Raw genomic sequence first — 13,851 nt, 5'->3', positions numbered from 1 at the left:
TAGGGCAGGCCTACAACATAAATACAACGTTTCCTAAAGCATTTACAACACGTTTACTGCAATAATCATAAAATGCTTCCACATTATTGTTGTTACGAACGTTGGTGTTACTGTTACCATGGTACATTGCGAGTGTCGCATGCAATGAAATTGCTTTCTTTTGGTGTGTTGAGCTATAAAATGTGGCGTGGTAGGTGGGCATACACATGACTTAGTTTAAATAAATATACTACATCCTTCTTTTCCACTCCATTACATTCGTGCAAGGTTTAAACACACGTACGAGCTTTTGACATCTTAAAACGCATGACGAATCGTGGACGCGCAGCAACCGAGACGCGCACGTTCCAAGGCGCGCGCATGCGCAGTGCCACCCAAGCCGCCAACTAAGGGGCCAACATGGAGAGAAAAGGTAATCTCTTCCTTGTCTTTCTATGAATAATACTTGCCTTTTAAAACTACACCGACTGCACGCGAGGCAGGATGACTAATTTACATTCGGACTTAAATAAACAATGTAGCATTAGAGCAGACAGATGTGCGTTTTGCCCTGTCTTAGGACGCATGGGCTGATGTCTTTAGCTTTAGCCTTTAGCCACCGAGACTGCAGCTCCAGTGAGACAATTTTATTTTTCTGACGCCATAGAAACATTTACTTATTTCGTTTAATATCGCTATCGCTTAAGCGATTTAACTTTTCTCATTTGTTTTAAACGTCAGTGCGTGTGTGGGCGCGCGCACGTATTATGTAGATGAGAGTTGATATCTTCTACAACGTTATTTCTATTTTCTGTCGTGGAAACTTCAGGAATTTCTGTTCAGCCCCATTCTTGCATCCCAATGTTCCCGTCGTTACAAAAATGCATAAATCCAATAAATGTTCAACATCCTCGTCTACAGTAATTTAAAGCGAAACGTTTCTTTCACGATAACTGTAAACACCCAGATATGTATTGTTTATGTTAATTACATAATATTACATAATTGCCGGTCTGTGTGTTTCCTGTTGTAATGCCAGGTTAAATTTGGAAGTCATAAAGGCACACATTTTACTATGCTTGTGTATTCGTTAAAATTATTATTTTCGTTTTATTGTTCTGTAACTGTGCATCTCTTTTATCACTTCAGTTCTGGCACTTCAGGCGAGGAAGAAAAGGGTCAAAGCCAAGAAGTCGACCAAAAAGTGAGCTGTGCTTCATTCCCTTCCTCCAGTGTTTTTTTAGTTTGGGAATATTTTAAATTTTTACTAAGAGTAAGTTAGACTAAATCTTGGAAGGAATGGCTTCATACTTCGGAGTAATGCTTGTTTCTTGAAGTTTTCCCGGGTCCGTGTAGATCTGGTTGCTTTAATATAGCATACTCTATGGTGCAGAATGAGTCATCAAGGATTTGCTGGCAATTTAGTCCTAGTCAAAATGCACAAAGAGTGTTTAACTTATGATCAGTTAACTTTTAAGCAGAATTATGGCATGTCTTTCTCATGCTTATGAGATATCGAGTTTCACTCAACCTTTCACTATAGTCTGATGTAAGACGCAAGAGAGGTGATTTCTTTGAAAAGGTTAAACCGGGCATGGAGCGGTGCAATCTTGTTGTATGCAAGTTACCATGGGACCAAGTGCTTAGAAATGCCCTGTATCAATTATCTCATTGTTTATCAAAACTGCGTGTGCAATAGACAAACAAAACATTGAGTGTTCTACTGGTGCCTCTGGGATCGATTTAAACAGTATGTTGACTTTTTTATATTTGTTTATTTGGGTCGTACTGAAAGATGCTTATGAACGTTTGATGAACTCTTTTGACCCAAATCAGATTCGGAACATTAAATTTGTTGGTTTTTAAGGTTATAGATCCTTTTGACTATACAGAAATGTAAATGAAAGGTTTTGAAATAGTTTTCAATCTGTTTTATGTAAGACACAAAAATTATCACCATAGAGTGCCTGTCAAGAGGAAGACTTGTTTTCTATAGGCTAAGTGGTACTTAAGAATGCACATTCTTACATAACTGTTAACCTAAATGAAATGTACCGTCATCCCTCAGGCCAGCACATCCTCCACGCGGGGCATCTCAACAGGATCCCCCTACAGAGACCCAGATAAAAGAGCCCGACGAGGAGATCCTCGGCTCTGATGATGAGGAGCAAGAAGATCCTAATGACTACTGTAAAGGTAACGGCTCAATAAATCTCTTTTGACATCAGAAGTTGCTTCTCTGGTGAAATGTGACTGACAGTTGCTGAAATGACAGAAAGGGTTGCACTTGTAAAACAGAGCAGCATTTCATTGTTTTGCAGCTTTTTTTTTTGAAGTCGTTTTTCCTCACACGTTTATGTTGGTTAAACAAAAATTGTTCTTGGAAGTTCAACAAAAACGGAACTCGAATAACAAATCTGTATTCTTCTGTCGACTCTCCCATGTAGCTGTACATTTCTGCTATAGGTGGATTTCTATTAGCATGTTCATTTGGCCTTGATGTTTGTATATTGGATGATTTAAAGTTATTTTCAATTCATTAGAGATTTGCTCAAAAATGACGATTCAGGAATAGTCCTAGTTTCTAATTTTGACATGCTTTCATTTTATTGCTCATAAAACGAACATAGTAAAAACTACCACTAAAGTGTCATCAATGCGTTTTTGAATGCAAGCTGAAAAATATTCTTTTCATTGTTTAGGAGGCTATCACCATGTCAAAATAGGGGACCTGTTTAATGGTAAATACCACGTGATCCGTAAACTGGGATGGGGGCATTTCTCCACTGTGTGGCTGGCCTGGGACATCCAGTAAGACTTTCGTCATGCAAATTATAATATTTTTTTATCACCTGCATGCATGCACTGTTTCAGTTATTGGATTATCTGTTTTTGTGTCTGTAGAGGGAAGCGGTTTGTTGCGATGAAGGTGGTAAAGAGTGCAGAACATTACACTGAAACAGCTCTGGATGAAATAAAGCTGCTGAGATCTGTGAGTGTTCTGAACTGAACTAATGTCACATTCCCTTCCTTTCATCTTTGGCAAGCACATTTAGATTTATTAAGCCAAACTGTTTGCAGTGTGTTTTAGTAGGGTTCTATTTGTAAAAGAAATGCACTGTTTTCAGGTCAGAAATACAGGCCCTGATGATCCGAACAGAGAGATGGTTGTGCAGATGCTGGATGACTTTAAGATCTCAGGGGTCAATGGAACTCGTATCCTTGACTGTGAAGAATTGTGCGTGTGTATGAGGGTGTGAAAATGGGTCAAGAGGGCTAAAAGCAGGTGCCTTGTGTTATTTTAAGGCACCCTAAATTCTTGTGCTGACTTGAGTGCTGATTTTTGTATTGTATTGTGCATTTTGGTTACATTTTCAAAAACGGTTGGACCTTTACTCGACCTTTTAGATGTTTGCATGGTGTTCGAGGTGTTGGGTCACCATTTGCTTAAATGGATTATTAAGTCTAACTACCAAGGCTTACCTCTGCCCTGTGTCAAGAGCATCATTCGCCAGGTAACACTGCACGCGCCGCACAAACAGCTCAGTGTTGACGTATTTGATCCACTGAATCCAGGACAAGGTCTAATTTAGAGGCCGTGGTTACAGATGCTTATTTATTGTTGTTTTGCCAAGTTGATTTAATTAAGGATTTGGACTCCATTCTAAATCTGATTAGACAAACAGTAAGATAACTGTCTGCCCTGTTTGTTTCATTTGTATAATAATCAATTAGAGATTTAGAAGGCTGACAGTATATGTTTTATGGTTTTTGTCTTATTTTCGGATCTCAGGTTCTGCAAGGTCTGGATTACCTGCACACCAAGTGTCAAATCATCCACACAGACATTAAGCCAGAGAACATTCTCATGAGCGTTGAGGAGCTGTATATCAGGCGACTGGCTGCAGAGGCCACTGAATGGCAGAAAGCAGGTGCTCCCCCTCCCTCTGGGTCAGCAGGTACAGAATATCTGCTTTTTAAACTTACTTGTGCAGTAAATACAGTTAAATAGGGACGCACTGAAAACCTTTTAATGACTAATGTAAATGTAATTTACATTGATGGAAAATAAGTAGTGTTTATAGTTAATGTGACGCACGTGTGGTCAGACTGTTGCTGAGAAAATATAGTGTATAATGTACATTTCAGTCTTTTGTTGTTTTATTGTAAGCATTATGTTATTGTGTAGGGCAGTGGTTCTCAAACGTTTCCGTTGTGCGGCCCCCTTTGTGTAGAGTGCATCGCTTTGTGGCCCCCCTTATAAAAACTAATTATCTTAAACTTATCATTTTAATTAAACCAAAACTAATTCTGTTATACAATCCTGGGACATCAATACTTTTGGTTGGTTGTCTTATTTTTCTGATGTTTGATTATATAAAATGTATGATAAATGTCTATATTTCATATAATGCCACAAAATCTGTGGTCCCCCTGGATCCATCTTGGGGCCTCCCAGGGGTCCACGGCCCCCAGTTTGAGAACCACTGGTGTAGGGTACAGGTGTGTTTGTTAGCCAACAGTTTGTGTGAAAAAGACAAACATATCTTGTTTGAAATAAAGTTTGTTTAAACTATTATAAAATTATAATAATAAAAGAATGAGAGAATTTTTTGCCCTTACCACTTGCGACAGTGGATTCTATATTATTATTATTGTTTTTTATGCAGCGTGTGTCTGGTTAGGGCACAGTTTTAGGCCAAGAATCCCTCCAGATATATTCTTGCAGCTTTTCCTGCCAGCTCATTTAGCCGATTTAACTGCACTTTGCACAACTTGTTGGTTCACTTTCGTTCTCCCTCCCTCCAGTGTCATTCTTAAAATGATGTATTTGCTTTGTTAGCTCCTATTGTGTTCTGATGAGTCATGCTCTTTCTTTCAGTGAGCACTGCCCCAGCACCTAAACAGGTATGTTTCCTTTACCTTTATCACCCAGGCTACACAGATCATTGACATTTATTTATTTAGTAGACTTTTCCAGTATTATTATTTTTATTTCAGTTATTGTAGTTCATTTATTATCATTTGTAATGAAATAATTTCGAATGTTGCTTGTAAGCAATATTGGTATTGAACTTTTGGCATCTTTACTGCTTTACTGCAGCTGCCAAAAATGTCAAAAAACAAGAAAAAGAAGCTAAAAAAGAAGCAGAAGCGTCAGGCTGAGCTACTGGAGAAATGCATTATGGACTTAGAAGAGATGGAGGTCGCACCTGAAGGTGAAGAGGAAGATGACCCTGAATCCCTTAAATCCCCCTCCTGCCACCCACTCAGAGAGGCATCACTGCAGGACATCACTGCTGAAGACATAATCAGTTAGTTTCCATTTGTGCAGTATAGTTTTCTTGCTTATGTAGATAATTGGTAGTTCATATTTAGGCTTTTGTTTGGGATTTGTGGTTAAAAATGCAAATAATTTTCCATCACGTTTCCATCATATTCCCCCCCCTCATATTCTCTTTCTTTACCTCTGGTAATAGCGGACACCAGAGAGAGACTAACCTCAGATGATTCAGTGGAGCTCAACTGTAATGGATTTACCTGTAAACAAGACACCCAACTGCACACAAGACACCCCACAGACGCAGAGGACGCAGCTCTGAGCATGTATGAGTACTGTAACGGGGCGGAGTCCCCAGAACTGGACCAGGCCGGCTACAGTAACGGCACCTCGGGCCAAGAGCAGTTGGAGGAGGAAGAGCTGCACCCCGGGGAGCAAGAACAGCAGAAGTCTAGAACCAGAGCCAGGGAACAGAACAAGGAGAAGCTGAAGAACGGTCAGTGATGCAGATGGCTTGGTTTTTGGATGAAGAGTACAAGGGAAATTTCTGTGGAGAATGTAGAATTGGTTTTAATCCAAGTTTACCTCGTTCTTCCTTTTTGCTTTGATGCTTACATGAAAGTTAGTAGACCAAATTGTATTTCAAAATCTGTGCTTGTTCAACGCTGGTGCGGTGTATTAATATTTTGTTGACTGATTTTGGATAAATTGGTGGATTTTATAATCATTGCTGAGACTATTGGAAATGTTTGTTTTGAAATGATGTGATCCCAAAGCCCACACCTAAGATGATCTCTCATTTTTATTGACTTTACTTCCTGTTTTACAGACAAGTTGTCCTCTGGAAGCCTATTGGTCAATCCATTAGATCCCCTCAATGCTGACAAGATTAACGTCAAGATTGCAGACCTGGGCAACGCCTGCTGGGTGGTGAGAATCTTCACCTTTAACATTTCAATCCTGGTCAGTGTTAGGCAGGTGTAAAATCGCATGAAATTGTAGTTCATGGGCTTTTTAAATATTATTTAAAGTTATGTTAAGGTTTTATTAGCAAAAACAAACACAAAAGTGAATAACAAGAGAATATACAGGAAGTATTTAAAATAATTATAAGCATTGATCATGTTCACAATTGTTTTGTAAATCAGATTTTTCACCATAATATAACAAAACTATAATATAACATATTTCTTTATTCTGGGAGAACTGACCAAAAATAGGAGTTTGTGTTCCATGCACAAATATGCAGTTTTCTGTTTTACACAGATTAGCATATTTTAAATGCATATTTAACTTCTGAAAAAGTGAATTTAAGTGTTTAGGAGGACAAAATAAAGATGCTATGTAATCCTCTATACCAGATTAACCAGATTAAAATAATTATTTTCCTGTACCTGTGTGATCATTTCATATAATCTATAAAGAGGGAGCTAATTAAGAATATGATTTTCTGTTTTTCAGCACAAGCACTTTACAGAAGACATACAGACCCGACAGTACCGCTCTCTGGAGGTGCTGCTGGGCTCAGGATACAGCACACCTGCCGATATATGGAGCACAGCCTGCATGGTGAAAAACGCCACACACATTCTTTAACCTTTTTAATCATTTTTGCTTTTACGTACACTTACAGATGCTGATTTGCACGGGTAACCAATCATTCTGTTCTGCTTTCAGGCGTTTGAGTTGGCCACTGGTGACTATTTGTTTGAGCCTCACTCTGGTGAAGATTACTCCAGAGATGAAGGTAACAGCGTTTTTTTTTGCATATGTTAAGTGAGATAAATCTTATGACAGATTTTTTAAGTCTTAAATTCTTAAGTCAGTTTCTTAAAGTGTTTATTCAGTATTGAAACCTAAAACAATATACAATTTAGTAGGGATGCACCGAATGTTCGGCCACCGAAAATGTTTGGCTGAAAATAGCAAAAACCGCAAGTTCGGTGTTCGGCCGAATTTGTGAAGTGGCCGAATAAATTTTACCGAACATGACTCGTGATACGATCAAGCAGCAACCAGCGCAGAGAGAGAGAGAGAGAGACGCGTGCGCTTTATTACTGCCGCAAACATTTTGGCAGTGTGTGTGCGTGGAGCATTTTAAAGCAGAGAAAGACACAGCACGGGACTTGCCGCACGGAAGTAAATTTCCAAATGAAAGCGTCTTTACCGGTCGGTAACTTTACGTTAGACGGAAGCGTGCTGTCTGTCTAGAAGAAATGCAAAAAAACATGTTCGGTGTTCGGTATTATTCAGCCAAGTGTTTCACATCATGTTCGGCTTCGGCCAAGAATTTTCGTTTCGGTGCATCCCTACAATTTAGTTGCAAGTGATTTGTTTTTTATTTAAATTGCAATTTTAGTGGTTGTAGTCCTGTGCTTGTTTCCCTGCTATCAATCAGAGCCATTAAATCTGCAAAGTGACGCATCATATTGTCTCTTCTTGATACTCACTTCCTCCTCCCTCACTCCTCCATCTCTCATTCTTCATGTCTCTTCCGCTCCACCTCTTTCTTCTCTCTTATCCCCTGCTTCATTTATTGATCCTATTTTGTTGTCCATGTTAATGACTCATAATGATTAACACCATCGACTAAGACAGTAATGTGTGTGCCTAATTTAAAGCCTAATTTATTTCCCAGTAGTCAAGTTTAGTTCGTTCGTTCTGTCTAGGACGTCTTTGATCTAATAGTGTTTGCACCAGTTTAGACACTGTTTAAAGTGATACTTCACCCAAAAATGAAAATTCTGCCATCATTTACTCACCTTCGAGTTGTTCCAAATGTGTATAAATGTCTTTGTTCTGATGAACACAGAGAAAGATATTTGGAATAATGCTTCTAACCAAACAGATCTCAACACTACCATAGTAGGAAAAAAACAATGGTAGTCAAAAGTGCCCCAGACCTGTTTGCTGTCCTGCATTCTTCAAAATGTCTTCTTTTGTGTTCAACAGAACAAAAGTAATTTTTCCTACTGTGGTAGTCAAGGGGTGTTGAGATCGGTTTGGTTATAAGCATTATTCTAAATATCTTTCTCTGTGTGTCATCAGAACAAAGACATACATATACACATTTGGAACAACTCGAAGGCGAGTAAATGATGACAGAATTTTCATTTTTGGGTGAAGTATCACTTTAACACACTGGCGGTTACGTTAGTCATGTTCAGGATTTGCAGGTATTCACAATGACACTTTATGGGTGTTACTTTTAATACAGGAATGTATTGATATACAATGCATTACAATGTAGTGTTAATCTAATCATTGTCATGCTCATGTATCTAGCTGATGTCATGAGACTTGATGAAAAAAGAGACGAGTGAATTCTCCAAGGTTCAGTAATTCTGTAAGGTTCAGTGATTGAATGTTTTCGTTGGAGAAGTAAAACTGTAAAGACAGCCAGAAACCAGTAGTGATGTTTAAAACTTAAAACAGTGCTACTGTGAGAACATTATACGTTCATGGACTTGTGGTAGACCACGTTGCACTGGAATCCACTGATGTCATATTCGTAAACATTGAGCACAATAACACTTTGATCCTCTTTCCCTTTATGTCATCACAAAGAGGAAGGTAGTTATTGAATTTTCATTACTGAGAAACCTGATGACTGTAGGCTATTGAGTTCCTTTTTTTTGCTTTTTATTATTTACTGTGTTCCATCCCATGCTCATTCTGTTCTTTCCACGTATATTCAGACCCCGGAAGCGGCCAGTGTTCAGTCATCTCTTTATAGCAGATCAAATATTATGTCAGTAGGGCAGGGAAAGTGAACAAGTTCTCATTTAGTAGTGGTTACCGGTAAAACTACCGGTTTTTGAACTGTAGTTGATGAAGAAAATGTTTCAGCCGAGTTGTAAGTTTGCAAGACTGAATGTATTAAGATGGCATCCCCATTTTTCCAAAACACATTTTTTCAGGGATACAGTGTGACTAGTACAGTCCAAAAAAATAAATAAAACAAGCTCCAGAACCTTCATTTGTAGAACCCTGTCCATATTCCTGCCACTCTCCCCATTCCATGATCTCGTTCATTCTGACCCTCTTTCTCCCACTCAGACCACCTTGCTTTGATTATTGAGCTTTTGGGGCAGATTCCTTGTCACTTTGCTCTGAGCGGGAAATTCTCACAGGAATACTTCAGCTGGCAAGGTACGCCTGTCAATCAGGTAGAGCCCCGCCCTGAGGGAGGAGTTTTAAGAGAGCGGAGATCGCAGGAGCTTCAATGACAGCACACCCTTAGGTCACATCAACCCTTTATTGTTTGGCAAACTCAAGATTTTTCAGAAAATGAACAACCTATTACAGAAAGGATCGAACTCTTCTTACAAGTGAATGCAGAGACGGTTGTCTCAATCTGACTTCAGCTTTGATCATTATTTCCGTGTTGCTGCACATGCAGTCTGTTCCCACTGACTGGTTCCCAACACAATAGACAAATGAAGTGTCTTCAGCTTCAAAAGTGTTGCGTGACTGTTGAATGTGCATAAAGCACCCAAAGGCAGTTGAAAGTTGAAAACAGACTTCGGCTTTATACGGTCGAGTTCTCAGAAAGTTAAATCTGATCAGCCTCTGATCTCTAAGTGCTTCGCTATGTGATTGTTATCGTGGTGCTGTCAAGACGTGGCCACTGCGGCTCCTTTCCTCGTTCCTCTCTTCTCTCAGGATGGATGAATGACTGTATTAACTCTCATCAATTTGTCCTTTGTTTTGTCCTCCATCTCACCCTTCCCTCCCCGACTGTCTGTGTGTGACTGTGCGACGGTAGACCACATTGCTTTGATCATTGAACTGTTGGGGGTCGTCCCACGCAAACTCATGTTGACCGGAAAATATTCCAAGGATTTTTTCACCAAGAAAGGTAACGTGGCATTTGTGATAAATTCTTGAAATTGTACGCAGAACCAGCAAGTGGAAAAGATCTAACTGTCTTACTAACACAAGTGTTTAGATCTTTTTGTGTGTATTTGTGTTGTGCATGTTGCAAGATGTAAAAAAAAAATAATGGTACACATTGCAATAAATGATGCTTGAACTGAGGTGTCTATGTTAATGCACCTACAGATGTGCTTGTTTAGTGGTAAACCTGGGCAGCTAATGGTGTGCTTTCCATAGGTGACCTGAAGCACATTACTAAATTGAAGCCGTGGGGTTTGCTGGAGGTACTGATGGATAAATACGAGTGGCCTCAGGAAGAGGCTGAGACCTTCACCGATTTCTTACTTCCAATGCTAGATCTCCTGCCAGAGAAAAGAGCCACGGCTGCTGAATGTTTGCGACACCCTTGGCTCGCCCTCTAGTGGCTTCTCGACGTCACTGCACATACTTCAGGCTATCTCTCCGTAAACTCAAGAGACTGCAACAGATCACTTTCCAATTTTTATGGTATATCAGAGTAGTTATTTTTATGTTCATCTGAGTGTTTTCGTACGCTTGGCTCACCTGAATAATCTGTCCGTTTTGTTCTTAATGTCGCTTTTTCAGAGTTGAGAGGTGCCGTCTGTGATCTTTACACTGTCCCTCTTATTTTGGCAAAAGATGAAACCCATTTAGATAATTTTTCTAAAACATTAAGAGGAAAACTTCCAAGTTATGTGCAATGCAAACCTGAGATAAAGTCGGACTCCAGTGCAATGCACAAGAAATTGTAACTGAGGCGGGAAGGAATGTGGGGTATGAAAAGGGAATTGGTAGGTTACGTTATGACTGTAGAGTATAATTTAAGATTCTGTTTTGCATCGATTCTCTACACCTCTGTGTTTTCGTTCTCTTTTTCGAAACTATACAAGTGTCTCTTTGTGTGTGTGTGTGTGTGTGCGTGTGTGTGTGTGTGTGTGTGTGTGTGTGTGTGTGTGTGTGTGTGTGTGTGTGCGTGTGTGTGCGTGTGCGTGTGTGCGTTAGTTAAGTAGGTTTTGATCTTGTCTGTCGCAGATTCGATTTTAAAGTCTTCTCACTTATGGGTCAGTACGTAAATGTGTACAAGAAGCTTCTACTCAGTGAGCAACCGTTAAAGGCCACCAAAATGGGATTTTTGCAGGAAAAACAAAACAAAACGATAGTATGAGTGCGTTTGTTTGTGTATTTGCTTGTGTGCGCGCATGTGCATGTGAGTGTGTCTGTATATATGTGTACCAAAGAGTTTGCCTTGATCTGTATATTACAGCCATGTACAGTTTTTAAAAGAAATCCTACTATTGCATCTATGCTAAGATTATTTAGCTGGATAGAAGTGTTTTAATAAAGCATTTGGAAGATGGGTGTACCTTTTTTGTTGTTCTCAAATTGTTACAAATGGAGATGAAAGCTGGTTCATTTTATCTGTAATGCGTGCTAATTTATTGGATAGGTAAAAATAAAAAACATCGATTGTTCTAAATACAGAGCAAAAGAAAACAAGGCATGAGGACAAACGTTTTGTTTTCCATATAACTTGGGAATTCAAAGTCATCTGACTCCTGTTTCATGTCCACTGCAGTGCAGTTGTGTAAATTAGGCATGTGTTGTATTCTGTCTTTATCTGTAAACAAATGGAAATATTGATCAACAAAAAGTGTAAATATCTGCAACCTACCATTCTGTGCTGGATTTTACAGCTGTGTGTGTCTAGTGGTAGTTCAACATTACGTTACGTGTGACCTCATAGCATGCTACAAAATGTAGAAATAATCCATTCTTAATCTCAAAATCGATTTTTAGTACCTTTCTTATGGCTGAGCTCTTCACTCACTGTCTTTTCCTGTTTCCACCTCAAAGTCCTCAGGCAGCAGCTTGTCTTGCCGGTTGCCCAAAGTAAAAGCAAGCAGCGACAGTAAACCCGCATCCAGGATACTGATGATGCCTAAAATGTAAGCCCAACGCACGGTACAGTTCCCAAGCGTGTATTTGTCTGTCCTCTCACCACACATTCGCTTCACCTCCGGAGCATCCCAGCCATCCGGATAAATCATACAACCCATCACCATCAACACGGCTAGAACAACAAATGCAAAAGATCAACTCGCACTTTAAACTACATGACTCTTATACAACAAACTTGATATTATGGTAATGATGAATGTAAAAAATATGAAATAAAGCATTATATTACAAATATATTTTTTTGCATACAGCCATACAATATTATTGGAACCATTAGTAGCACTTTGTTCAAATTGTCTCCCTGTGAGTTTTAAGTCCTATACTTCTGATTGGCTAATTCAATGGAAGCTGCTGACCGATGGTTCCTATCCCTAAAGCCCACCCCTCAAATAATCCTAAACTCATAGTAGCGGGAAACAAATGAGTCTCACAGGGAGGAAGATTTCGATAGGCTACTACACCTGGTTTATGAAAACAAACCCCATAAATAGAAAGATTTAAAATGTACGATAAATCACGTGACAATTCTACTTGCCCACCTGAAGCTGTTTGCATCCACGCGCATATCTTGTACACACTCCCAGCGTTGCAAAAGAAGAAAAGACTCAAGCACACAATCGTACCCACGATAAGTAGCATCGAGCAGCCTACGAAGAACATAGCAGTTCTGAAAGCCCCAGATGGGATCGAGCCAAAGTCAAAAACGCTTCCCTTACAGACCAGTTCGGAGGTGATGGGGTTGCCAATACAGTAGTGAAAGAGTCCGAAGTATCCAGCCTGCGGGGTATTAACGCTGTCACCAATCCAGTAGGGCTGAATAAAGACCACCACAGTAATGATGGCGAAGCATAATGTGAAAACTCCCCACAGGACGCCGATGGCTCTGGAATTTCTCACGTAGTTGGTGTGGTAGATTTTGGCAGCCTCTTGGGCTGGCAGCATTTTCTCGTTCGCCATGATTTGATCAATTTACAAGCGTTTTAGAATCCAGCACGACGGATAGCTCCAATTATACTTCAGTTCTCTTTAAACTCACGGAATAAATCTCTATTTACACAAGTTCTGGGAGTTCAAATGCAGGTGAGATCGTCATCGGGAGACAGCGCCAGAGAAGATTTTGCTGCCAAGCAAAGGTGTCAGTTTTTTAATTATTCATGGTAAATTAAGCAGAGGAATAAGGTGACAATAACCTGTTCTCTTAGAAACTGTAATCAGATATACGTGTTATTTCACAACAAAATGAAATGTCATTGTTTTAAAGTTACCAGTATAACAACATTAAGCACATTCTATGTGTATCTTTTAATAGCCTATCTATTAAAATACTGCAGTCGTCACGTGTTTTAAAAATGTCACTGTAAATAATGAATGTAGGCCTAGTTTTATTTGTTTTGTAAAAATTGTGTTTTAAGTGCATAATTTGTCAATATTTAAGTCATATCTAAACAGAGAAAGAGACCCTCTCATTTGCTTATTTATTCTGAACTCCCTGCAGCCGAGAAAGTTTTTGTTTAGTACTCCAAACAACAATCTCCACCAGAGAAAGAGAAAAAGAGATAAAATAAGAGATCATTGCTAATGGTGTTTTAGAACCGACACGAATAAAACAACAACTTCACATTTGTCAGAGATTTATTGCTCACAAGAGAATTTGTAAAACACAAAAGTCTGCACTCTCACGTTTGCATTCCTCTCGGGCGTGATGTGAAACCTTTGCTGTGGGGGCCATAAAT

The 13,851-nt window shown here is 39.4% G+C and overlaps 2 protein-coding genes across 3 annotated transcripts; one reads left to right on the top strand and one right to left on the bottom strand.

Moving 5' to 3' along the window:
- The first annotated feature begins 336 nt into the window (after positions 1–336).
- srpk1a (SRSF protein kinase 1a) lies at positions 337–11,516 on the top strand. Of its 2 annotated transcripts, none has more exons than XM_057357240.1 (16): positions 337–412; positions 1,129–1,183; positions 2,048–2,175; positions 2,682–2,790; positions 2,884–2,971; positions 3,108–3,195; positions 3,388–3,494; positions 3,773–3,938; positions 4,862–4,887; positions 5,084–5,294; positions 5,460–5,756; positions 6,090–6,190; positions 6,722–6,829; positions 6,938–7,007; positions 9,320–9,412; positions 10,376–11,516. In XM_057357240.1, the coding sequence occupies exons 1-16, from the start codon at positions 400–402 to the stop codon at positions 10,558–10,560; spliced, it is 1,845 nt and encodes a 614-aa protein (XP_057213223.1). In that variant the 5' UTR covers positions 337–399; the 3' UTR covers positions 10,561–11,516. The 2 variants fall into 2 exon arrangements, with proteins under 2 accessions (XP_057213223.1, XP_057213222.1); XM_057357239.1 differs by lacking the exon at positions 9,320–9,412 and adding an exon at positions 10,029–10,121 and having other exon boundaries at positions 338–412.
- On the bottom strand, positions 11,140–13,075 carry lhfpl5b (LHFPL tetraspan subfamily member 5b). Its single transcript, XM_057357241.1, has 3 exons — positions 12,658–13,075; positions 11,960–12,230; positions 11,140–11,777 (listed from the first exon to the last, which is right to left on the bottom strand). The coding sequence occupies exons 1-2, from the start codon at positions 13,073–13,075 to the stop codon at positions 11,980–11,982; spliced, it is 669 nt and encodes a 222-aa protein (XP_057213224.1). The 3' UTR covers positions 11,140–11,777; positions 11,960–11,979.
- Positions 13,076–13,851: the final 776 nt, after the last annotated feature.

This window comes from Triplophysa rosa, linkage group LG17 (assembly GCF_024868665.1).
Source record: "Triplophysa rosa linkage group LG17, Trosa_1v2, whole genome shotgun sequence".
NCBI lineage: Eukaryota > Metazoa > Chordata > Actinopteri > Cypriniformes > Nemacheilidae > Triplophysa > Triplophysa rosa.
Note: the sequence above shows the minus strand (reverse complement) of the source record. Positions and strands in the feature narration are given on the sequence as shown.